The sequence below is a fragment of the Falco peregrinus genome, chromosome 3, assembly GCF_023634155.1.
Source record: "Falco peregrinus isolate bFalPer1 chromosome 3, bFalPer1.pri, whole genome shotgun sequence".
NCBI lineage: Eukaryota > Metazoa > Chordata > Aves > Falconiformes > Falconidae > Falco > Falco peregrinus.
The window spans coordinates 96,700,904-96,727,473 of NC_073723.1; the positions used below are offsets into that span (position 1 = coordinate 96,700,904).

The following is a 26,570-nucleotide window of genomic DNA, read 5'->3' on the forward strand; positions in this document are numbered from 1 at the left end:
GTCTCTAACTGCCGGTCCCGGGCCGGTCCCGCCCGCCAGGTGAGCGGGCCCCGGGCGGCCCCACCGGCCCGAGCGGCCGCCAGCGGCACGTGGGGCCAGCCCGCCCCCGCGGCCGGGGCCAATCAGGCAGAGGCGTGCGGCTCGCGCGCTGCTTGACGGTCGCCGGGCCGCTTGCCCCTTCCCCACACCCGGGCGGCGGCGGTGCCCGCGCCCCGCCCCGCGCCTGCGCGGGGCCGCCCCGCCCCTCCCCCTCCCGCCCCTCCGGCGGCGGCGGCGGCGGGCGTCTCGCGGCGGGAGCCGCGGGCGGCACGCGCCGCCCTCACCCCTCGGCCGCGGGCGGGGCCGCTGCTGCACGGAGCCGCCCGTGTGAGGCGGGGGGGCCTGGCAGCCGCCCCGCTCCAGGTGATGCCCGCGGCCGGCGTGACGGCGCCGTTGGCGAGGCGGCGGCCGTTACCGATGGAGAAGGAGGCGGCGACGGGCTCCGCGCGGGCCCTGCCGGCCGCCCCCGCCGGCGGCTCGCACCTCGGGGCCGCCCCGCCCTGCCCCTGAGCCGCGGGGAAGCGCCAGCGGCCGGCCCGATCGCTCGGCTCCCCCTCCCCAGCCGCTATCTCCTCCTCCGTCCTCGATGTCTCCCCCGCGGCGCGGAGGCCCCTTTGCCGCCTCCCCGCCCTCTCGCGCCTCACCGCCGCAGCCCTCCCGCCCCGCGGTCCGGCGGCGAGAGGCGCCCGGCGCCAGGCCGCCGCTGCCGCCCGTCCCCCCCGGCTGAGGAGCGGCGGCGGAGAGGCCGCCGGCCCGCCCGCCGCGATGAAGGTGGAAGCGGGAGACAACTCCATGATCAACCTGTCGGTGCAGCAAGTGCTGAGCCTGTGGGCTCACGGCACCGTCCTCCGCCACCTCACCGGTAACGGCGGCGGTGGGCGTGCGGGGCGGCGGGGGGGGCTGGCCCTGCCGCACGCGTGGGGGCCGGGGCGGGCGGGCTGCTGGGCCGGGGGGGGCGGTGGGCCCGGCGGGGCGGGGGAGCGACCCCCGCGGCACACAATGGCGGGCGTGGGTGTGTGGCATGGCGGGGGCTGTGTGCCCGAGCCGGCTGTGTGCGAGCGGGCCGAGGTGCTCCTTGGGCACCTACATAGCGTGTGTGTATCCCCGGGGGAACGGGAGGGAGCCGCGTGTCCGGCGGCGGGAGGACTGGGCTGTGTGCCCGGTGTCTGCACGAGTAAAGAGGCCGAGGGTGTGACTGTGTTCGCTCACTTTTGTAGTATAGATATAATAAAAGGCTAATGGTATAGGGTATGTGTATATGAGCGAGCTGGTAGATCCCTGTGTGTGAGTAAAGGGTTGTAGGAAGCATGTGTGAATATATAAATATGTATGGAAGGCTGGAGTATGTTTGGGGGAGTGGTTTGGTTTGGGTGGGTTTTGGATAGATGCTCGTTGGCGTTTGACAGCTATGAAAAAAAAAAAAAACCAACCAACTACAAAAAACCCAGAGAAATTAACAGGGAATTGGAGGCTTCTCCCCCACCCCACCACCAGCTCCATGGACAATGGGAGCTGTAGGAGTTAAGGAGGTGGCAGACGTTTCCTGACTCATAGACATGATCTTGAGCATCAGGAGTTCTTAGACTGTGCTTTTCTGAAAGACTTCTGTGAACCAAAGCAGAGCTTGGGCTTCCCCCTCTGTTAGGAGAGGGGAGCTTTAGCTGGCTTTGGCAAGAGCTGGCTTTTTTTCTGCTTAATCTCATGCTCAAACTTGGATGTGGACTTCTGTGAGACCCATGGCATGTAGTGGAGAGGTGTATCTTCTGATCTCCTATTCTGCCCAGGGGTAAACAAAATCATAAGCTTCCAGCTCTGAATAAGCAGAGATTTGGTGTCAGTAGCAGAGATGTTACTGGGTGAATTCTTTCTTCTTGGTATAGGGGTATGTCAGGTGGTGATGGATTAGTGGAAAATGTTGATGAAGGGGATGTATTTTAAATATTTATGAAAATACTCTAATATTAATGAGACGCTCTTATGCCATCTTTCCCCCCCTGTATGGTAATGATTTATATATATATATAAATATATTTAAAATCTATTCAAGGTGGAAGAAGTATGATGAAAATAGAGGTCTAGGTGAAGTTGGAGCTGTAGCAAAAAAAGTGATCATCCTAGGCTTTATTACTTTACTTGTTCTTGTAAATGTAATGAAAAGGTTATAGAGATTTTTTTGTTTTATTTGATCCGTGAACTTTTTAAGATGTCTGATAATTGTTTTCCAGATACTAGTGTGTCACCACACTAATACAACTCATTTTCTGAGTATTTTTACATACTTATAAAAATACATCTTGTACTCTTAAATCCATTGTGAACTTTCCCCTTTAACTTTTCTTTGTGCCAGACATCCTCTATAAAGTTTTTCTTATTAGAACATTTTGCAACATACACATTTCTGTGAAATTCAGTGCTGAGTGTTAAGTAAGCAAAACAGTTTGTTTCTTCATTCTTTTGCAATAAGCCAGTTTGTTTCTTGACACTTTTGCAATATAACGAGGGGTTGTGCAAGGTATTTTTAATGTGGAATGGGTTTTCTTTTTAATTAAAAGAATCTGAAAAATGATTTATTCCTGGTAGTGTTGTTGGAGATTGTCTGTGTCAGTTGTAGTTGCGCTACAGTTCTTGAATTGGAACTTGAATGCCAGCCTGTTGCACTGTATTTTATGGACTGTTGACAGTTAATAATTTCACTGGATTTTCTATATAAGATACACTGTTACAGATTATATCTTAGGAGATTGTTTTTAATAGAAGAATTAATATTAAACAAATAATTGTTGTTAAACTTAGGTAAAATGCTCCTGAAATACTTACCAAAGAAAACTCTTTGTTCAGAAACATAAATTCTTTTTTTCGATGCTAAGAAAACAGCTGTGTGAATGAGTTTGTCTTGTTTGACTACTTAATTTTATTTGCTTTTCCATCTCTGTAAAGTATAAGTAGAAACTCCTTCAGAGTACTGGGAAAAAAAATACATAAATATACAGTGCTCCATGAATATTCTTTAAGACTGTGTTGTACATACTTTTAGATAAAAAGCTGTGGTCTGGACTTGGCTTGTAAGTTGCACAAGTAAAAATTTACCGTGTTTATCTAAACAATGTTGATTATGTTTGCACAAAGCTTTAAAATTTTATCAACATCCTTCTTAAAAATTCATTATTTTGTCAAAACTTCCAACAGGAACCTGATATGAACTCCAGCCTAAATCAGGAATGCTACAAACATGAATGGTTTAATTTTGGTGTTTTTTTCCTCTTAATGAGAAGCTGAGCCATTATTTTTTTTATACCTTATATCTGATCTAGGTTCAACAAAAAGAAATTCTGTCTTTCATATATGGCCCAAAGTACCCAGGAGACCGCAGACAACTTAATTCCTGCCACAATCACAACACACTGCAATAGCTAAACCTGCAAGCACTGTTCGTTGTAGCTGAATCTAGGCCTACCAACACAATGTACTTTGCTTTGTGTTTTCCTGCCTTGACGTGGGAGGTGGAGGTAAGGCTGTAGTAACCATGGGAGAGGTGTCTTTTACATCACCCTGTTTTACCTCCTCCAGCAAATCCCAAGAACAGCCCCTTTGTGTGAATGGGTTGTGTTTTAGAGTTAGTGTTAGATCAGCGTTTGCTAGAAGAAGTTGGGTAATAGCTGAATCTGAACTGAAAAGAAAATAATAATCCCAGTTTGAGTACCCATTAAAATAAATTATTTCTTTAAAGGCTACTTCCACAATGAAGAACTTGGTGATATTTCTACTCTTCCTGTAACCAACATAGATGTTTTGTTTGCATCTGGTTATTGCATGTGCAAAAGGTATAAGCTTCTGGTCTGAGTAGGTTTTATATTAGCCACTGAGGAGGTGTGGGGAGAATGTTGTTTTCACTGCGTGCAGAAAAGTTTATGGGGGAAAAAAGCATGTGTTGTACTGTATTGACTTCTGAAGTCAGGGTTTTCTTCCTCCTGGTGTCCTAAGGTGGTGAGCTCAAGACTCCAGCAACTGTTTTTATACACTTTGAAATAAAAGTCCATAATTTTAAAGTGCTAGACACTAGTAACTCCTGAATTTGTTGAAAGTGAACATTTGTAAGAGATTATGGGTGCCACATTGAAGATATTCCTTGTCTGTTAAATTTTTATTCTTTTTTTCCCCAAAGTTCTATCTTCTACATATTCGTCCCTGATTGTCTGGATGATGTCTTTGTCCCCTATCCTGTAACCTGAGAGGACTAATCTGTAATTTACGATTTAAATACTATTGAGCAATTGCTTCTCTTCTGCTTAATGCAGCAAAACAATCAGCATCTCCAAAGAACAGTTTGACTGTATAGTCCTGTTAACTTTGAAAGTACTGGTTAATACAATAATTAAGGAAAGGGACCCAGTGATGGAGGAAATACTGTTGTATGTAAAAAAAACTGATTTACATTTGCAGGTATAATATACTGTCCTTTCTTTATCTGAGTAGTAGATGGTAGGCTGGGTGCATAGATCAAAATCTCAAGAGATAATTTCTTTTGGAGTAATCTGTTTTGATTTATGAAATGTTATAGGCGATCATTATTTATTTGGCAAAACAAGCTAAGGACTAGAGGAAAAGAAAAATGCTGAAGATGAAGAGCTAAGGAGGTACTCCACGTTTATTGATGCTGAGTGGCAGTAGGACAGCATGCTCATTTATATAGCTAATACTTGAAATTGTTAGCATTTATAGACTTTGTGTGTTTGCATTTTGGTTTGCCCAGGATGAAGCTGTTGATAGAATGTGCAACTTCAAGTGTTGATATGATGGAAGTGATATGAATGCTATTCTAAACTGTGGCATGCTTTAAAAGCTCTTTTTCTAGTCTTGAAGGTTGTGTATACCTACACTAATATAGGTATAATGTGTATATATAGTACACAAGCATAATGTATGATATGTATCCAATATGTATAAATACCTAAATCAACAAAATGCCTCTAAAACAGGAGTGATAGGGCATGAATTAAAAGCCATTTGAGCCTTGCAGCTTTTCTGGTAGAAAAAATCCCCACCCAAATCAAACCAGTGGAAAGGAACATAAACTGAAAACAAGGTTTAAGGTAGTGGTTAAGTGCTGAGAATTTAAAATCAACCTGAAAAATAGGTCACGGTTGTCCTTATTAGAAAACCTATGGCATCTGTGCAATAAATTGGATGTGCTTGTAAGCCAGTAAGTACTGGATCTTTCCTAGTTCCCTGTATTTCTTTGGGAACTGTAGAATTTTGATACAAATAAGTTGTGTTTTGGCTACTTAAAGTGATTTGGATACACTGAAAGTAAGCTTTGAAACTCTTAGGGTTATGCAAAAGAAGTTGGAAGGTTTTTTTAAAATTTTATTCTATTCATGTCTCTTCACTAGCTCTATGAGGACTTGACTGAATGTTTGTATCACCAAAACAGCAAGCTAATTAGTATTAGCTACGCAAAGACTGAAATTTTTTGACAGTGTGCTTTTTTAATCAAGGTAGCAACAGTGATCATTTAGGTAAAGTTATACCTCTTAAAGTGTCAATCAGTTAGTATATAGGACATAAGAACGTGCTGGTACAGCTGTTTAAGACACTTCAGTCTCACTTCCTTGCCTGTATAGGTATTGCAAAAAAAGTTCTCACTACTCGGGTATTTTTGAGCAATCAAAGTTTGGCCCATTTGTGTTCAGAGGTCCACATTCTCTGTTTCCTAGTGGCATCTCTCAGTGTTATCCCCAGCCCATTCTTTGCTTAAAGTTTTGCGTCAAGTTCTCTGCCCTCAGCATGTCAGGATAAGAATGACTGTATTGTCCTCTAGGTTTGTGGAGCTTGTAGCCTCCTCTAGTTTGCTTAAAAGATGGGCTGTCCTCCTTACCTTGGTCATCTGTGTTAAATACCTTACTCGGTTGTCTTCATCACTGGCCCAGTTAATCAGCAGAAGTAAATAAGTGAGTGTGTTGAACTACCAGGCTTAAAAAGAGTAAATAAAGCAGGATAAGAAAGGATGATTCTTCCTGCCTTTCCTAGGGAAGGTACTAAAAAGTGATTTGTCCTGTTTCAGCTTCCCAGACTAAGGTGATGTTTTAATGAAGTGAGGTGGTGGTTTAACCAAGTGGATAGTACCTATTCAGGAAGACAAAGAAAATTCTTGGATTCAGAAAAATTGCTAATAAATGTGTAGTCTGTACCTAAAGAACAGGAAACACTTATGTAAAATAGTCAATTGATAAAATTCTCTGAATTGCAGATTTTTTGTTTTTTAACAGCAACTTTAACATGACAAAGATGACTGATAAAAGGTTCATAAATTATTATAAGGCTCTGATTTTGTATGTCTTGTAAGTTTTCTGAAAGTTATGCTGCTGTTGAATTGAGTCCCTCACAAGAAAAGCCACCTTTGCAAGAGGAAGAAAGAGATGATCTAAATGAATGATTAAAAAGCTTTGTGTGATCAAGTTCTCAATTTCTTTGATATCGGATTTTGAAATGCTACTGTCATATGATGATTAGGTAAGCTGTCATTCCAGAATATTTGAGTAGTGTGGTTATTCCTTTTTTCTATTGTTGCATCCTGATACAAAATATAAATTATTGTCTATTCATTGCTAATAACAATTCAAAAAAATATCCTATAATGGCTCTGTAGGAAACTTAGAGGATCTTGGTACTGAGGGAAGATGCTAGAATAGTTCCAACTGCAAGATTAAGTAGCAGAGTTGTACTTTGTTTCCTGTTCAGGGAGACTTTTGTCTTCCTTTGCTTTTAAAATCCAGTTCTTGTTGCAGCAGGTGAGGATCTCTAGTGAGAATGTGTGTGTGTGTGAGGGCAGGGGAGGAATGAAAAACCCAACCCTTCTAGTCCATCTGCTCATAGCTTGTCTAGTAACTTGATAAAGAAAAGCTTTTCAGCTACTTTCATTTAACAGATTTAAGTATGTCAGTTGGTAAAGGGTGCATAATCTAGAGCATGTATATTTGATAGAGTTGCCCAAATCAACTCCAAATAGAAGATGAACTCTTGAGTAATTTGCCTACATACAGGACAAAGACAATTAATTCCACTGCTTGCTATGTCCCTTACACTGCTGCCTGCCCTCTGCAAATAGAAGTATCATAGGTGTATGTCCCTAACTTTTTTGTCCACAACTGTCACTTCCCCCTTCTGTCTCCTTCTCAAAGTTTTGATTCTTCCTCCCTCTTGCCTTCAGCTGGACTTGAAGGTGTTCCCCCATTCCACTCCACTCGCCTCCAAGTCTTCTGAATACCTACAAGTTTTAGCATCTACAGTCAATTTGGCAACATTATAAGGTATTATGGATAATTTGTAGTAAGAAAGTACTGGGTTATTGCAGGTGTGTGTAACTACCTGTATTTCTTGCATCACTGACTTGACAATATTACTGACTTGGCAACCTAAGCCTCTGAAGTGCTGGTTTCTCACTGGTTTCTTTAAACACTACAGCTGCATTTGTGTGCAACAAGGAATATTTCTGGGTGTTCTCTGATTTCCTTCTGAATGAATCCAACATGTGTGTTGCTTTTAAGGACCAGGAGAAGGAAGTGTGTATCAAAGAACTCAAGTTTATATTCTGTTACCCAACAGGACATTTGGGGCTGGTTCTAGTCTCATGTCTGGTGGCTTAAATACAAAGTGAGAGGTGATGCTGATTTTCCTTGAGCTCGATTTGGAATGTTGTTGTGGTTTAACTCCAGCTGGCAACCAAGCACCATGCAGCTGCTTGCTCACTTCCCCCCCACCCAGAGGGGTGGGGAGGAGAATCGGAAAGAAATGTAAAACTCTAGGATTGAGATAAGAACAATTTAAACAGAATAAAAAGGTAACAACAATAATAACAGTTATAATGGAAAGGTGGGGAAAAGGATGAAAACCAAAGGAAAAGGGAGGAAGGAAAAACAAGTGATGCGCAGTGCAGCTGCTCAGCATTTGCTGACTGATGCCCAGTAAGTCCCGCAGCAACAATCACACCTTCCAAACCTCCCCCCCCAGTTTATATACCCAGCATGATGTCCCATGGTATGGAATACCTCCTTGGCTGGTTCAGGTCACCTGTCCTGGCTGTGTCCCCTCCCAATTTCCCATGCCCATCCAGCCCTCTGGCTGGCAGGGCCCAAGAAAACAAAAGTCCTTAACTTAGTATAAACTTTGCCCAGCAGCAACTAAAAACATCAGTGGGTTATCAACATCGTTCTCAAATCAGACCAAAAACACAGCACTGTCCTAGCTACTAAGAAGGAGGTTAGTTCCATCCCTGCTGAAACCAGGAAAAAATTAAAAAAGACCTAAGATAGTTGCTCACTGTGCAGCTATTTTGTTTAAAGGTTTGTAAATATTTTTGGTTCCTTAGTTACAGAGCAGTAGTTAGCTTTCCCATAATCTTTTCTTCTAAAAATAGACTCATCCTAGTAAGTCTGGAAAGGTCAAAGACTGGAAATCGGTTGCCTTTTCTAGCTGTTGAGGGCTGACAATGTCTGCAGACACTGATTTCCTAAAAGGTGGTGCAATGCCTATAAACTCTGTGGATGTTAACAGGGAATGGCACTGTCTCAAGAGTCACACTTTCTTGGTCCAGTTTCAAGCTTTTCAGCTGCAATGGTATTTTAGGAGAGAGTGACTGGAAGTGCAGCTTTCAGTGTCTAGAGCATCCCCCAGGTACATTTGCTGAGAGACAATGTCAAGAGCTTTGCTGCTTCTCCCCGTAGCATATCTATATATTGGCAGCTCACTCTAGAGTAACTGGCTGCTGAATAGGCTGCCATAATTGCAGGTCCCCCTCACCTGGAATGATGGAGTCTGCCAGTGTTTGGATTCATGTTAAATGAGGATGAGTTTATCTCATTCTGATGCAGTTTTATGAAATCAGTTGATATGTACCTGAAGTCAGTATCCATGACAGCACACCTTCCAGAAGTTTGTTTATAGATTGTGGAAGGACTGGTGGGATGATACTGATCAATACCCCATTGTCATAGTTATGGAGTGTTTGCCAGTCTTAGAAGCCTGCAGTTGTTGTGTAACCTTACCTAAGAACCAAGCATTTTCTTCAACTGCAGATTTGAAATATGTGTTCTCAGAGTATCTCTGGAGTATCAGGTTATCTTTACTTTAGTAATATTGCAGAGGTCCTTGATTTTTTTTTTTTGATAGTTGATTCATCTCCTGCAATCTGCCTTACTCAAGAGAAATGAAAATTTGGGTCAAGAATATTGTCAGCACTGTCCTGATAAGCAAATTACTCAGTAAAAGAGGCCTGGATTATTAGTGTATGCTGAGTGGTATGGAAATTGTGTGACAGACTTAATTGCAGGAAAGGATGTTGTGTCCAGAGAATAGACAGCATTTCCACTACAGTATTTACTGGCACACAAAGCAAAACACCCTCTTTTGTATAAGAACAAGTTTTAAAGCTGCATTCAGCATCACGTTCACCTGCCAACAGTTTAATTTTGTGCTTCTCTGAGTAATCTGGGAGATGGGCTCAACCACATTACTGTGGAGAACTAAATTGGGAGACTGAAGAATAGGCACATAATACCTTGTAGGTGGAAGGTCTTCAGAGATCAACATCTGCAAGCAAGGAAATGCTTTGTCTTGCCTACTAGATACATTCTTTCTAATTTCTGTTCTTCATGGTTACTCATATGGTAAAATGGAGCATAGACCTTGTGGGTGATTTCACTGCCAGTGTTGCCAAAGCAGTTTAGACTTGAGGACCTGTTCAGTCTATTGCTGAACTAGTCTGCTCAGTCCATACCTCTAAAATTATTATTTGTTATCTGTGAACAGTCTATTTGGTCCTCATGGAAATGATCCTCCATGGGACAGGAGCTTAGTTGATATTTTAATAGAATAGTGTTTTGAGCTGTTAGGAATCTGTTTTTGTGACATCTTTCGATGAAAGGGTCATCCCTGGCAGCTCTTCTGATGTATGCTAGAAGAATGAAAATGTTCATTCCTGACAATGTTTTCCCACCTGAAATTGTATGTGATTTACTTTGCAGGGAAGTAAACTTTTTTTACTATCTTCTAAGGCTTATTTCTCTATGGCCAAACTGTAGGTCTAGCAGGACTGCTGGGTTCTGTATTGACAGATCCTGCTGGGTTCTGTATTGACAGATCCTTTGATTCTTCTCCTTGCTGATTTGCTTCCACTAGAAAAAAAACAATGGGAATACCCAAGCTGTACCAGTAACAGACGAGGCCTGTTAGGACTACAGGAGAGGTTCCCCTCCCAGACTCCCCATGACCATGGCAGATTAGATATCAGCAGTTTATCTTTCTTAATGCTAGTAGAAGGGTTTGTCAGGTGTTTGTAGAGTGACGACTTGGCACTCTTGCCACTGTTCTGTCACAGTAGCTTCTGAGAATGGTGAGACATCTAGTGAAACCGTACTGCAGTCGTTTTCCTTTTGCAAGGATTTTTGGCACCCAACTTGGGGCCAGAGTGAAGGGATGGAAGATCTGAGGAGAGCTGCTTGGAGCCCCTGTCGGTATATGCGTGTGTATATCCAAGCACTTGGGAAGGAAATTTAGTTCTGGAACTACAGCTGAAATCTTAATTGAATTTAATTTACCACCCATCTTCCTTGCTGCTCTCTGAAGAGGGCCTTTTGGTTGCCATAATTCAGAGGAGTTTTAAGGCCTGTGACATAGTTCTGCTTTTTATGTCTGTGTGAACGGGAAGGGGTTGAGTTACTCTAAGTACTAAGTGAAAAGCTTAAACTCTGTGCTATGATTATACATCCAATATTGACACTGGACCCAAAGGGCTGTGGTTATCATGTAGCAACCATTCTTTCTCAGCATCCTTTCACAGTATGTTTTGTTAGAACTGCTAAGTACTTAAGTTAGCTAATTGAGTCATATTTCTGCTCCAATGACTGGTGTGTGTCAAGCTGTGATAAATAGTACAGGCTCACCTCATAGACAGCAAGTATCTTGCTGTTGTAAGGAAGCTGTATTATTTTTTTGAGGTGGAACTGCAGCAAAAAATCTGAATTAATGACAGTTTTGTGGGATTATGTCAGTCAGCAAATTGGGGCACATTTTCCTGAATTCTGTGATGATCTATTCCTACTGTAGTTGACTTAAAAAATAAATTATTTTTTTCTCTTTTGTTGCATTTTGCCACCCTACTAAGTTATAGTAAAACCAAGTGAGAAAGGTTCTTTACTACTTATGTAGTTTCATTGATGGTTCTTGCTCATTTCTTTGAAGGTAATGGTCATGTCTGCCATTCTTCAGTGAAATGTTTGTACTCCACATGTTCTCACGATCTATTTCCTTGCTTAGTAGTTTAAATAATAGTGACTACCTGTCTCTCTGAAGTTCTTTGCTAAGCAATTGGAAGCAAGGAGTTAGATGTGTTAAAATTTCTTGTTGAAATTGTAGTGTTTTTATTTGTGCCTTTGAAGCTAATTCAATAGGACACTGTTACAGCTCCTGGGTAGATAAACTGAAGTCTTTAATCTCAGTTTTCCCATTTGATGTTACCTGATGCTGTCTCTGTTTGTTTGGCTGTTTTTTAATACAAAAAAAAAAACCCAAACAAAGAAACAACCCGCAATTCTTGACTATTTTTCTGGTTCGGTTTTTGTTTCAGAGAATATTTCATTCCTCGGGAGTAGTTACAATACCTGGTAAGAAGCTGCAATTAACATTGTTTAAAGACACCATTAAAAGAATGACAGAATTCTTGTAATAATACATCTGAGTTAAGAATTGTGACAAATCTTTTTTATAGTTTTTTGATCATAATAGTATTGTTGCTTTTTGATAGACTGCTAGAAGTGGGAAAGTGTCTTGAGCATATGCTGATGTTGTCACATTCATTCCTTGTAAGATTGAAATCAGTATTGCTGCTCCCTTACTGTTGGTTGTATGCAATGTTTTAAAGTTTCTTACTTACAAAGTACTTGTCTCAGAAATATTAACCCTTTATTTGACTGCTTTCTTTCAGAGATGTGGTACTGGGTTTTCCTGTGGGCTCTCTTCTCCTCTCTCTTTGTCCATGGTGCTGTGGGAGTATTAATGTTTGTGATGCTGCAGAGGCATAGGCAGGGGAGGCTGATCTCTGTCATTGTGGTCAGCATTGGATTTCTGGGTTCTGTAACTGGAGCAATGATAACCAGTAAGTCCGTCTTTTGTTTTGGTGTTTGTATGTTTTTTTTTAATCTAACTTCTAAAAAGAAAAACCCCACTTTTTCATAGTTATTTAACTGTTTATTAAGGATTTTGCCTTAGTTATATAGCTATCCTAATGATAGTGACAACTGAGTTGCTCCTCTATTGTGTAAAGATAAAACTACTATAAATTGTCGGAGGAGTACAGAAATCATCCTACTCTTCTCACTTTGGAAACATTGGGTACCAAACTATTCAAAAGGTATATACTCAGCAGGTAATATCTTCTTGGGATCAGGAAGAGCAGTCCTGCCCTGCTGTGCTTGTTGCAGATTATTATTTTTTTTTTTTTGTCAGAAGCTTTTGATCAAGATCACCTCTTAGTAGCCTTAAAGGCATGAGTTTCTTTTGGAAATGAGGCCCTGATTCCATTGGTTGCAAGACTGAATTCCTGCTCATTTTCTTGGGTCTGCTGGAGGTTTTTAAATTGCACCTGGATAGTATAGTACCTTGCTCTTTTAAAAGAAATTAAAGTGCAACGTAGGTAGTGATTCACAGCTAAGAAAATATGTTTGGAGAAGTTACGCTTGGCTCATGGATTTGAAAGAACTTTCCAGTCTTGACTTGGCCATAATGTTCCTTTCAGTTTTATTTGGGGTAAGGAGGAAAGGGAGGAAGGCCATTAGACACCCTGCCCCACCTCCCCCCACCCCCCTGCAAGCACCCCCACCTCGAATAAATTAAGCTATGCTGCTGTTTTAGGTAAAATAAAATGCTGTTTGGGAAGGGCATCTGTTACAGAGTTTATGTTGTTAGTCTAATGCCTACCGCTTGATATATTTTTTTAGACATTTTATATTTCTTGGCATTGTATCCACAGATAAACCGCTAAGCATTTTTTGTTAAAGCAGTATGCTGAAATTTTCATCAAAGTATCGATACTGTTCTTCCATCTTTCCTAAGAAGTTCTGTTACCTGTGTCAATGATGAAATATGTACTATAAGATCAGTAGGACGCTTTGGCTTTATCATATCCAGCCGTGTTTATCTAACTTATAAATAGACTACGGTAGCTTTCCTAAGCAAGTAGAACCATGGTGAGTTTTCTGTTGGAGATGGGGGGTGAGGAGTAGTGAATATTATTTTTACAGGAAAGAAGTTTGTGCTTTGTTGTTTGAAACAACGCTGGTAAGGAGTTCTCAGCATCAAAATCAGTTAATTGAATGGGGCCTGTGTTAACCCGAGCAGTAGTTTCTGCCAGAAGATCTTGTTGACAAGATAGTCTATCCTGAAAAGCCTTGGAGGGTAAGGAATTGTAAAGCTAACCACCATCATATAGTCTGTAGGCAAGCCTTTCTGCCTTTCATTCCCATTTTTCTGCGTATTGCCCAGATTATCGGAACAGTGGTATCACTTCAACTTTACACACATTCATGGAAGATTTCCAACAGATCATTTCTTACTGCTACTGAAAGTCCTTGCTTGTTGGTTTTCAAGATTAAATAAAAATGCAAATTTCATTAAAAGTTTCATGAAGACTTTCCTAAGAAGGTTGTTTTAATTGCTGTGTATTTCTCAGCCTAGAATTGCCATCATGTAACACAGTATAGTTCAGTATTATAACTCTCCTGGTTGGTATTTTTGCTAAGGTGAGGTGGAAGCAGTTGAGTGCCTTACCTTACATGTTATGCTGATTTTTGTCCTATGATTAAAATGGCAGTGGCCCTGTTACAAGGTCAGCAGTGTACGAGCATTTCTGAAGAACTGAAGATAGGAAATGTGATGCTGGAATATGAGGCTTTTACAGTATTCTATAGTGGGGAAGGTTCGGTGTTTCTCAGATGAAAATACTTTGTCTTTTATCTGTGCATAAGAAGAGGAGCAACACAGTTTATTTTTGGCATCCCAGTTTTGCAGGTCAAAACATTTAACAAGCAAGCAGTACTGTTTATGTGTAAATTCACCTGGAACTTTTTCCAGTCTTAGACTGCAGGCTTGTTGTGCTGTTTCGAGAGGTTTTGCACAGAGCACTGCAACTTGGTTAGCCGAATACTTTTACTTTCAGATATTTTTGTTTCTGGACAGCACTGGGTAGTTTCATGCAGAAAAAATTCTGTGGGGAGCTTCTAAAGACAAATTATGGTAATAAAATGTTAGAGAGGATTTTTAATAGCTATTGTGCTGCAAACTGGGATTGCAAGTTGAAGTATTTAATTGTTTGGATATGCCTGGTCCAGTGCTTAGAAAACTGAAATAGCAAGATTACTTTAATTTTGTATTTCCAGTCCTCTGCATTGCTTGTGTAGGTGAATGAATGCAGTATAGATTATTAAATAATGCAAGTTTAATTTTGCTCAGGTAGATCTGTCAAACTTTCTGGCCTTCTGGGATCTTTTTACTAGCATATAGAAAAGCAGGAAACCCTTCAGTTTCTAGGCTTTGAAAAACCATGGAAATTTATGATTATTAAAAGAAGTATTGAGATTTACTAAATAGCAGTGGATACTGTCCAAAAAACCTCCACTCAACCAAACACAAAACCTAAACCTAAGCCAACCACAGATAAATGTCAGGCAGTTTGAGGCAAGGTTTTTAGCTGTATTTTATCCAGAAGTGTCTGTTCTTCCTGTCTCCAAGCACACTCAAAGCTTTTTGGTGACTTATTCTCATTTCCCTCATTGGCAGCCTATTGTGGTATACTTTGGCTCTGTACCAATTGTGCTGGGTTATGCATTACAGTCTGCATTGTACACTGTTACTTGATTATAAAAACATAATAATTAAACTAAAAAAATATGTTTTTATTACTGATGTTTTCCAGAATAGCTCAGTGTTTTCATAAGAAGCCAAAAATTTCTGTTACTGATTAACTAATAGCATCAAAATCTGGTATTCCAATTTGGTCAATTTGAATTCACTTTGAGAGTTCAATCATCAAAATAATTTCAGTGTCAGTACTGGGCTCAGTCTAAAGGATCTCTTTTCGATTTTGACAGCAAATACTCAAGGAAAAAATGGAAAAGCGTATGCAAGGTAGCTGAGTGAAATAATGTAAGGCTAGCCTTCTGGTGAGATATTTCTGACAAAAAAATACTTTACAGAATGTTTTTTTTAAAAGAACAACGATAAAAATAAAAAAAACCCCCAAATTTACTCGCCTAACAGTCTCATGAATACTGTTTGTAGACACTGTTATGGCCACAATTATTAGTGAATTCTGTTATTTCTAAAACTTTTGTAAAAATGAAGTGTTACTTTTTTAAGGCGTTCGATGAGTCAAATACACATTGTGCTTTCAGAAAATCTGTTGGAACTTAATGTATTTGTGTCATTAATGTTTTTTTGATTACTTCAGCAGACTATTCCTGTTAATGATGCTGCAAAACCAAGAAAATTCAAAAAATGAACTCTTGCCTATTAACTAAAAAATTACAGTGGCTTTTTAGTTGTCTTTTGAGCCTGAAAAAGGCTCTGTGATCTCTGAAAGCATTTAATTATGACTAGATAGCATCTGAGCCATACACACCAAAGATCTGTAATTGAATGTTGAGTTTTTGTCTTTGGGAAAAATTAATTCATTCTGAAATAAAGGACAATAAACTTAATGTTTGTTTTTCAGGCAAGGAAAGCAAGCACTGTATAGAAATCACTAGTTCAGAAAGTATCAAAAGCTTCATTCTAGAGGTTTAGATTGAGTAAATTTTTAACCTATGGACACAGGTGTATACAAGCCTGTCTGAGTTTTTTGAATGAACATTTTAGATTCTTTATAAAGCTCAGAAGTTGCTTGCACAGAAAATGTTGTTCTGTATTGACATCCTTTTGATTGATTGATGCAAAGACTCTTTCTCAGGCATTTGCTCTAAGACATCACAGCTGTACATTTGCTCTGAATATTTTTTGTTCAAATGCATGTGATAAATTCAGTATATAAAAGAGAGTAGAAGGCAGTTAGTAGCACCTGGCTTTGTTTACACGGCAGTATTTTATTTCTGGTTTATCCTGGCCATTTGATGTTATACATTGAAGATTTGCATTACAACTGTAGAGGAAAAGTGGTTTCTTAATTTTTAATGTGTTATAGCTCAAAATCTAATCATATTAGCTAGAAATTTCCTTTCATACATATTCATGGATAAGAATGCAATACTTTGATCTTTTTCTTAATTTTCTTAACAATTTAGTAGTTTAAATCAAAACTAAACTGGTAGAATGTGACTCAGTTATTCAACCAAAATATTAAATTAAGCTGATAGATGTGTGTTTACAGTTATTTTGTAGACATTAGAAGTTTTTCTGTTGTCTTCTCCCTGCCTATACAAGCAGTTTTTAGAGGATTTTTTGCTACTTTGTCAAATTAGTGGGAGGCAAAAATGTAAGAAAAGATTTGAAGATGTCTGCAGGGAAATGGCGAGATTCAGTTTTCTTAAATCACACTGATGTTGGAAAAGTTAATCATTTTTAGTGGGGAAAATCATTCCTGAAGGACTGACATAACTAGACAAATAAAAGCAAGGCTAATAATTTTATAATGCCAGAAAGTAATGCAGTGTTTGGTAATGTTCTATAAATAGTTGATGCATAGGCACAGTAAATATTTTTTTTTTTAAAAAAAACCAGCAACATATTTAAGCCTTGGCTTTTTCTGTGATTTGATCGTTGTTTTTCTTGTGATTCTTAGGTGCTGCAGTAGCTGGAATTTACAGAGTAGCTGGAAAGAATATGGCTCCCTTAGAAGCGCTTGTCTTTGGTGTTGGACAGACAGTACTGACATTAATTATATCATTTTCAAGGATTCTTGCAACGCTTTGAGACTTATGTAGAAGGGGAAAAAAATCAACCAGTGCAAAGAAACCTTTAATCTGAAGAGAAGCTTCCTGAAAGTGGATTCATCAGTTGATGAACGTGAATTCTAGTGCAAGAGAAAGGAAGCATGTGGAATGTGCACTACAAAATCCAGAGGTTCAGTCAAATGAGCAGACTGCCCTCTAATGTCAGAACTGATGGCCTTCTGCACTGCGCCTGATGTGCCTCTGTCGCAGGCAAGGTGCAAGTCGTGTGTTCGAAGCTCAGATGAAGCACCTTGAGTAGTTGCCAGTCAGGTTGATGTGTGGGGATGGGGTCATTGTGCTTGACAGTGTTGTAATAAAATAAAGGGGCGCTCCACAAAATTGCTGTATGTGCCAAACTTGGAGTCTTAGTTCTTAACTGTTGGTTGGGTAAGCTTTGAAATTGTAATTATAGAAAAATGCTGTGAACACACACTCTGCTTGAATTCAGGTAAAATAGCAAGATAACTGACTTTTGTATCAGCAGAGTCTCTCTGAATGCTGAATATTCTTATTTAGCATTCAAAACAACTGTTAGGCCTGTTTTGAAGTGTAGGTGGATTTGGATGGGGCTTAAGAAACAGCTTTAGCAGCTGTGATGTCACTAGCACTATGTGTAGAACGGCTCATGGTGGTTTTCTGAGCACATCATTCCCTTATGGTTTTAGCTTGTCAGATATCAGTAGTTTAAGGAGACTGTATGAAGGTTTGCGTATGCACAAACAAATCTTAAATTGATGGTTTCCTTAAAATTACTTTGTCTTAAACATACAGATAAGCTACCAGCACTTCTGAAAACCTCAAAAAGGCTACTTGTCGCAAATAAGCTCCCTGTATTTATTTAAGCACTGATAGGACTCTTAACCCTACACGTATTCTTCCAAGAACACACAAATATAACAGACTTGAAGAGAATTAAACCTATGAGGAAAATGGAAAGTGATAAAAATATGATATTGGGTTTCTACTGAACAAAAAATATTAAATTTAATAAAATTGTCTCTATACTCCAAGAGTTTGCAACTGGGCAGTGCTAATGTATTTACTACCTTGTTTCTGAACACTTTGTATCTTTGGAAAATTATGATACCTGGAACTTCGAAATACTTAGTTTTCAGTAGAGTTTGTGCTTTTCTAGTTTAAAAGGGACAGTAGTGTTGTGCATGTGAAATGTCTTAAATGTGAATGTTTTGGAGTGAATAGAAATTTGAAGTAAATATTTATGAAATAAAATTTAAAGGGCACGAAGTTCTGTGTGAGGAATAAGGATGTTTTACATCTTTTCTCAGCTGAATGCTATTCAGCAGTCAGCTTTTAATGCTGACAGTAAATTGCTCAAACATTTTGCTGTTAAGATATCAAAAAGACTTCTAGGACTGTTGAAACAGGATATAGTTAAAACATAACTTACAATCGAGTCATATTGCTTAGTGCTTCAAGATATTATAATGAATTAACCTGTCTGCCTTTATTTTACTCCATGTACACTGTTTTTGTTTGTTTTGGTTTTTTAAGTGCTGAGGATGCTAATATTATTTCTTTTCTTTTAAAGTATTTAAGTCTGGTTTGAAAAATGTACAAAGTTACAGGCTTTGCAGGGAACAATGTAAAATGTTATAAACCTTTTCAGTGTTATATTTTTGGCTTTGAATTACTTTAAAATGTGGTTTAATATATATATATTTGTTATTTTAAATGTCTTCAAAACCTTAGTTTTCATGGTTTGGGGGTTTTGTCTTGTGGCTTTTACTTTCTGCTGATACTTTTGGCATAACAATCATTGCACTTTAGTAGACAATGAAATTACTACTTTTGTAAAAGGCAATTTAAGCTTCTCCCCATTGTCTTAAATTATGAGAACTGCTTTCAGGTATTTAAGTCAAATTGAATAATAAAGTAAATGAAGATATTTCTCGTAATGTGCCTTGTTACATACATTTTTAGGGGAGAGGATTTTAAAAAAAAATCAAATTACCTTATCTTCATTCTTGTTCTATTTTTGCTATTTCTAATTTAGTTATTTGATGTCTTAACAAACTTTTAACACATTTCTGTTTGACAACCTAGAAATGCTTGTCTGGATTAAACCCAACAGTTTAATGAAACACTGGATTCAGTAATTTAGATTCTCATGATTTTACTTCACACTGGAACTTCTTCCCAGTTTCCAAATTTTGATTCTTATTTATTGTATAAGGCTATTATGCTACCACTGATCAATGGCTTGCTGTCTTTCACCAAGTTAAACTAACGGACAACTGCTATCTTACGAAATGCATATACAAAACTTTTATTAACGTCATTCTTCATTTTAATTGCAGTGCCAATGAAATTGCTGTTGTAAGTTTCCCCTTTTGACAAGGAGGCATCTTTGCAGATGTTGTTACCTTCCTCCCAGCTGTTTTTTATTGCGTAGATCATTGTAATCACTTTTAAGACATTGTTAGGTGCTTAGTTGTCTCTGGTTTATATGGCATTATTGCCTGGCAACCATGAAGAGGCAGGTAATGTAATGCCTAAGTGGCTTAACAGAGACGAAGTTATGTATTTGGTAGAAAATTGTTTTTAACTATTTCTTGTGAAGAATAGATGAGGCAAATAGTTTGTCTATGATGTATTCTTTGATCATAGCATGAATTTACTGCATAATAATTCCAGCAGTGAAAGGAAGTGTAAGTGGCCTTATGTCTGTGAAACTTTAAAATTTCATTCCACATCCTTCGAAAGAACATTGTTAAACATAAGGTGCTCTAGTCAGTGCAGTGTATGTGTGTATATATGTGTGTGTGTATATATGAATGATGGTTTTGGAGTGTGTTCTATAGCTTACACATGCAACTGAGAACTTTTGCAAGAAAAAGAAAAATTATTTCAGATAACCTTTTTCTCCCCACTGCACCTAACGCCCCACCCCCACCCCTAGTTGTTAGGCTACAAAGATATCTTGTGTATGAATGGCACTGATAGTACTCTGGGTCCCTTTGGACAATACAGCGTTGTGCAGATGTCCACACAGGGTCTTTTAGTGCTATCTTCAAATAGCTCTGCCTGGCTCTGCATCATATCACCAGGCACATTCTGCATTGTTAATGATTAGTTTCTAGTAAAGAACAAATAATACATCAACACAATCTCTGGAGGAGGGAGGAATATTTAATGTGAAGAAGCTTCTACTGCTTTGTTGGAAGGTGCTGCTGTTAATGATTGCAACATTCCACACATTTCCAATTTATCAGTATGAACATGGAATCATAGGTTTGGAAGGGACCTCAAGGATCATCTGGCCCAGCCTTTCTTGGTAAAAGCACAGTCTAGCCAAGCACCCTGTCCGGACACATCTTAAAAGTGCCTGATGTCGGGGAATCCACCACTTCTCTGGGGAGATTATTCCAGTGGCCGATTGTTCTCACTGTGAGAAACTTTCCCCTTGTCCCCAGTGAGAATCTCCCCAGGAGAATTTATACCCATTACCCCTTGTCTTTTCCGTGTGACTCCTTGGAGGCTCCCTATTTACATCATCTTTGTAGCCACCCTTTAAATACTGGAACATGGTGATAAGGTCTTCCCCTAAGCCTTCTTTTCTCAAGGCTGAACAAACCCAGTTCTTTCAACCTTTCCTCACATGGCAGGCTTCCCACTCCTCTGATCATCTGTGTGACCCTCCTCTGGACCCTCTCCAGCCTGTCTGGTTTTTTTTTTTTTTTTGCATAGAAGGGCCAAAACTGAACACAGTATTCCAGGTGTGGCCTGACAAGAGCTGAATTGGCATGGGATAATGATGACTTTACCTCTGCTGATGATGCCCTTGTTGATGCAGTCCAGCATCCTGTTGGCTTTCCTTGCTGCAGCAGCACGTTGTTTGCTCATATTGACCTTGTGTTTGCTAAGGCCCTCAGGTCCCTTTCTGCAGAGCTGCTCCCCAGCTGGGTAGATCCCAGCCTGTGCTGTGCTCCTGGATTATGTTTTCCCAGGTGCAAGACCTTGTTTTTGTCCATGTTGGAACTTCATAAAGTTTTCGTTAGCTTACTGTTCCAGCCTATCCAGATCTTCTGGCAGGGTGGCGCTCTCTTCCAAAGTGTCCACTTCTCCACTCTGGTGTCATCAGCAGATTTCATCAGGGTACGCTTGATTCCATCATCCAGATCACTTATGAAGCTATTGAAGAGCATTGGGCCTGATATTAATGCCTAGGGGACCCCACTTGTGACAGATTACTGATTTGAAAAGGAGCTATTTACCATCACCCTCTGGATGTGGCCTGTCAGCCAATTCCCCACCCACCACACAGACCACTTCTCTAGACGGTAACACATGTTTCTCTGGGAGGAGGCTGGAGGAAACTGTATTGAAAGCTTTGGAAAAATCCATGTAGACAATGCTCACCGCTCACCCCACATCAGCGAAGCAGGTTACTTTGTCATAGAAGGTGATCAGGTTTGTCAGGCAGTTTGCCCATCGTGAATCCATGCTGGCTTTTCCCAGTCACATGCTTCATTTGACTTGCGATAGCCCTCAGGAAGATTTGTTCCATAACTTTCCCAGGGGCTGAAGTAAGGCTGATGGGCCTAAATTCTCTGGATTGTCCTTTAAGCCCTTCTTGTAGATGGTGGTGACATTAGCATTCTTCCAGTCTTCTGAGATGTCCCCTGTTCTCCATAGCTTCTCACAGATTATGGAGAGTGGCCTTGTAATGTTGTCAGCCAGCACTCTGAACACCCTCCGGTGGACAATGGTCAGGCCAATTGATTTGTAGGGGTCAAGCTCTTGTAATAGTTCACGTACCAACTCTTTCTTCACGGGTGGTGGCCCTGGGTTTGCATCAACCTTTGTTTTAGTACTAACACTTGGTGTGCTCAGCAGGATCCCAAACTCCCCATTGTTGTGATCACTGCAGCCAAGGCTACCACTGAGATATTACAAAGAAGCTTGTCTTGGTTTGTGAGTAGCAAGTGTAGCAGTGCCTCATTCTTGGTTGGTGTATCTAACGTTTGTATGAGGTAGTAGTCCTCTGTGCGTTCCAGGAGCTTGATGGATGATGTGAGCTGCTGTATTGTTCTGCCAACAAACACCTGAGTAGTTGAAGTCACCCATAAGAACTAGGTTCTGTTGACCTGAAGCTTGCTTAAGTGACCCAAATACCGCTTCATTGGCCTTGTCGTCTTGGTTTGGAGGTAGGTAGTAGATGCCTAGTAAGATCCCCCTTGGAGATGGCTCCTCTGGTCTGGACTCAGAGGCATTCAACAGGACTTCCACAATCACTGTAGCTGGCTTCTATACATTCAAGACTGTCCTTAGCATAGAGCACGACTCCTCTTCCCCGTCTGTCTCTGTGAAACAGCCTATAGCCATACATCACCATCCTTCAGTCATGTGAGTTGTCCCAACACATTTCAGTTTTTCCTATATCAGAACTGTCTGAGTGCTCCTCCTCTTTGCTCCCCAGCCTGTGTGCGTTGCTATACATACACTTGAGGTTGTTGGTCTGGTCCTCATCTTGGGAGGCAGCTGAGGAACATTTCTCGCTGCTCTGGTTGGCCTGGCTTATTCCCCAGATCAAAAAAATTTGTTTTGACTCAAAACTCCAGCTATGCTGCAGAAAAAAATCTTCCAAATAATTATTGTCTTTCATTTTATGGGCAATTCAGAGTTCATGAAACTAATCTATGTACCATGACTGGTGAGATAATTTGAAGTTTGCTGTTGATAATTTTTTAAAGAAACCAATAAATTAGGCAATTTTGAACGTTCAACATGGACCAAAGAGAGTAGTCCTGATTTTGTGTAAAGTAGCTTTCTATTTTTGAAGTACACTGGTTTTATTACTCTGATGGAAATAATATTCCCTCTTCAACATATTGCACAACGATATTTATTTTGCTTACAAGTTCCATTTGAATTCTGTTGGAGGGGGAGGCATATATAATGCCATTTGAGTGGAAGCTGTAGTGGAGTCTAAGCTCAAATAACTGTAAGAACTGATTTAATCATTATTTTCTGGTTTAATTTATGTATTTCCTGTGCTAAGTGTATTCTAATAATGCTTTTCCTGCATTAAATCTGAATATGATATCACGAGTATATTAAGCTGCATGGTTTTGTATACAGCCATTCAACATCACACGTGTATTTCCACATAAGCACGAACAGTATTGCTAAGTGTAACAAAGTGTGGATGAATCAGTTAAGGCCAAAAAAAAAAAAAAGAGTGACTTTAATAACACTTAGAAAAACAATCGTGAACATAAGAATTTTTTCAGTTACTCTTCTGTTTCTAGAAATATGCTTTTTCATCTTGTGTTTCTCAGTTAAGGGGTAAAATGTGGAAACTAGTTGTTAGGATGACAGCTGCAACCTAATCTAGTTCCAAGCAATTTGAGGTAAAATGAAATTCTGAATTTTGTTCATAAATTATAACGGAGTGCTACATATATGTAAATGCTAGAACATAACCCTATTCCAGTGTGACCAGAATTTAGCATACAACTGCATCAGCATATTGACAGAATACCTTTTGAATTATTTTGTTTTTTCAACCTCTAGATTGGGAGCAGCTCAAGGTGAAAAGACTGTTCAAATCCTCAGCTGTTGCTTCAGAAGGAGTAAGTGTTCCTTGTGTACAGGTGAATTTAACACAGCTGAAAGTTTGTATTGGGTTGAAAGTCAGATATCTGTCACCCCTTCATTACCACCACCACAGCCTTTAAGGTCAGTGAGATAAGTATTCTGTACTCCGTTACGGCGGTGAAACTTCAGCTGAGCTGCATTAGTTTGTGTAATTAACTGTAAATCCTTTGATGAAAATGAAGTTGTCATAGAAGTTAGACTTTAACCCAAGAGTAACCCACTCACTTGTAAGTGAGAAAGATTGTGTCCCGACAGCATGCTGTTTCCCAAACTTGTGCCTAGAATTACACTGGAAATCAGTTTGCGTGTTAAGTTTACATGTAATCACACAGATATCTCAAAGTCCACAAAGACACGTTACTGCTTAGGGTATTCTTGCAGTACAGTACAGCAGGCGTAAAAACAGTTCTAAAGTAACGACCTAAAGAAGTGTTTTCTTTCAGGAACACCATTTTTTCACTTCTAATTGTTGATCTTGTAGATACTGAACACTTTAGGAAGTTACTGCAGGGATACTAGTAGGATTTGTCAGTTGTTAAAGGGAATGGATACTATGTCCTTTTGTGCCTCTTCTGTGAATTGGAGAAAAGCCAGACCTATAAGGCACAGTAAATACTGAGAGATACTTCCAATAAAATAAATAATACTTGATATAAATGGCATTTCTTTTTATTCAAATCTAAGTTTAATTCAGGTATTTAATATCACCATTGTAAAATCTGTTTCTGGATTATCCATTAATATAAGATGGATGGATGAAGGCATAGGAGCTAAAAATCTAAAACCTTTTAAAATGACTTGGCTGGAGGTTTTACTTGTTTGAAACGTGTTTAAATTTATACAGGTAATGAAGTTTTGAAGGCCTGTAATATTTTAGGGGTTTAGAGAGTAATCAGGTATTCATGTAAATAAACTTTTGACTGTGCCAATATACAGAAGAGCACATAATTCTTCAGAAATGCTTACAGGAACCACTGAAGATAGATACCTATTTTACAATCAGAAAAATCCTACAGTATTTGACATCTGTATTGATAACTGTAACAGTTGTACTATAAGCTTTACAAATACAAATAAAATCAGTATTTTAACCATTTGGATTTGGCTGAGCAAATAAGGAGGAGAGAAAAAAGGGATTTTGAAAATCTTTAAAAATGAAAAAAGCAAAAAGTATCCATTAGCCCACTGACAAAATTGTGCCCCACCAATACTGTTTTTCATCAAGCATGACTTAAACAATAGATCATACACAATGCAGCATAATATCTCGCATAATATCTCTCCATAAAGTGTCTTGTGGATAGAATGCATTCTGCAAATTTGTATTAGAAATAAATGTTTGTATTTTCACCTGGTGAAGTTGCCTAAGCTGGATCGTGAGCTAGGCATTGTTACGAAGCTCGAAGGTAGTGACAACAGTGATGGAGAGAGTGATTTAACATATAGTTGATTTATGTTCATACAGGACTATATTACACTGCGAAAAAGGTATTCATTCAGAGTTGTTGATGTTCTTCATGTAACAGTTTATCTGCAATTAAAAATAAAAGGTGAAATTTAAGCTGTAAATACTGTATACTATTATCTTTCCTTTTTTTAAGGAACTTTTTTATTTCCCTGTTTGTGTATAGTTCTCTATGTATATATTAAAAAAACACGAACCGACCAGAACTTTTTGAGAAACTTTTCTAGTTACCTTCTGCATTTAATTGCAGTAACGATCTAAATGTGTCCGTTCAGCTGTTTGTTTAGTTCCAAGTTTTCATGGTATGCTTTCAGGTTCTTTGAAAAGCAGCAATAACAGTTGAACAATTATTTAGAGTAAAACTTTGTTCTGCACAATTTCCACTTCCATGCTTCAGAGTGGAGGCGCAGTGGAACACTCACCCAATTGTAAGATTTCAGGATCTTTTAAGGAGGTTTTATCTTTTTCTTTTGGGATATGAAATGTTTCGTAGCAGCTTATATACAGAATTTACAAGTCAAACACAATTTCTCATGCTCATTTATTTGATTAAAAGTTTCTGTTAAAATATTTTCATAAAACTTCCATAGCTTATTGCATGTTCTTATAAGTAATCATAAAACTATGCGTTGACCTCTGTATGAAATACTCTGATAACAAAAGTTTTACATTTTGTGAGCCTGATTGAAGTGTACAAATGTACACATAAAATAAAGCTAAAATTGGTAATTAAGTGATGTACTTTCTTCTAGACTGTAATGGTGTGTTCCTGCAAGCGTCTTATTTCTGTTTTATAGAGAGAAAAAACCCTCAGTGGGACCTGTGTTGTCACAAGACTGAAGTGAGCTGTGGGTGAGACTTCCATGTCTCCATTTTTTTCACATATTAATACGTATTGCCTCCGTTTCTGATAGTTAAATTCTAACATGTGGAAATAAAGTGCCTGAGCAAATGAAACATATGTAAATGGCTAGTTATAAGTGGAACTGAGGCAGCTGCTTTTGCAGTTACAATAAGGATTTGTTTATGCAACTGGGTATGCATAGTTTAGAAAGCAAATTGGTTGCAGAAAGGAAAACCAGATTGATTTAGTTCATCAGGTTCAGCCAGCTCACAATGGAATGCTATCTGGGGAAAAATATGGTTAGTCAGCATGATGTAAATGTTTTTATCTAGTTTTTTGTTGACCTGCTGAGGTATATAGATGATACTTATTTCTGCTTTTGTCACATGTGCTTTATTTTTAAGGAAGTGTAATTCACCGTGAGTGTTATCAGTTGTTACGTCTTGGAGATGCCATTTTAACCAAGTATAATGTAAGCTTTGTAGTACTTACTTTAAATAAAAGTTAGTATTGTTTGCTTTAGATTTTATTAAATCAGTTTGAGAATGTTCACCAGTAAATCTGTATCTCTTCCATGCAGACTGAAAGTACTGCTTTTAGAGAAGGCATCACAGTAGCTAATTTCTCA

General features: G+C 39.4%; 1 protein-coding gene across 1 annotated transcript; it reads left to right on the forward strand.

Moving 5' to 3' along the window:
• The first annotated feature begins 250 nt into the window (after positions 1 to 250).
• Positions 251 to 25,844, forward strand: TMEM170B (transmembrane protein 170B). Its single transcript, XM_055799143.1, has 3 exons — positions 251 to 901; positions 12,017 to 12,187; positions 16,862 to 25,844. The coding sequence occupies exons 1-3, from the start codon at positions 805 to 807 to the stop codon at positions 16,990 to 16,992; spliced, it is 399 nt and encodes a 132-aa protein (XP_055655118.1). The 5' UTR covers positions 251 to 804; the 3' UTR covers positions 16,993 to 25,844.
• Positions 25,845 to 26,570: the final 726 nt, after the last annotated feature.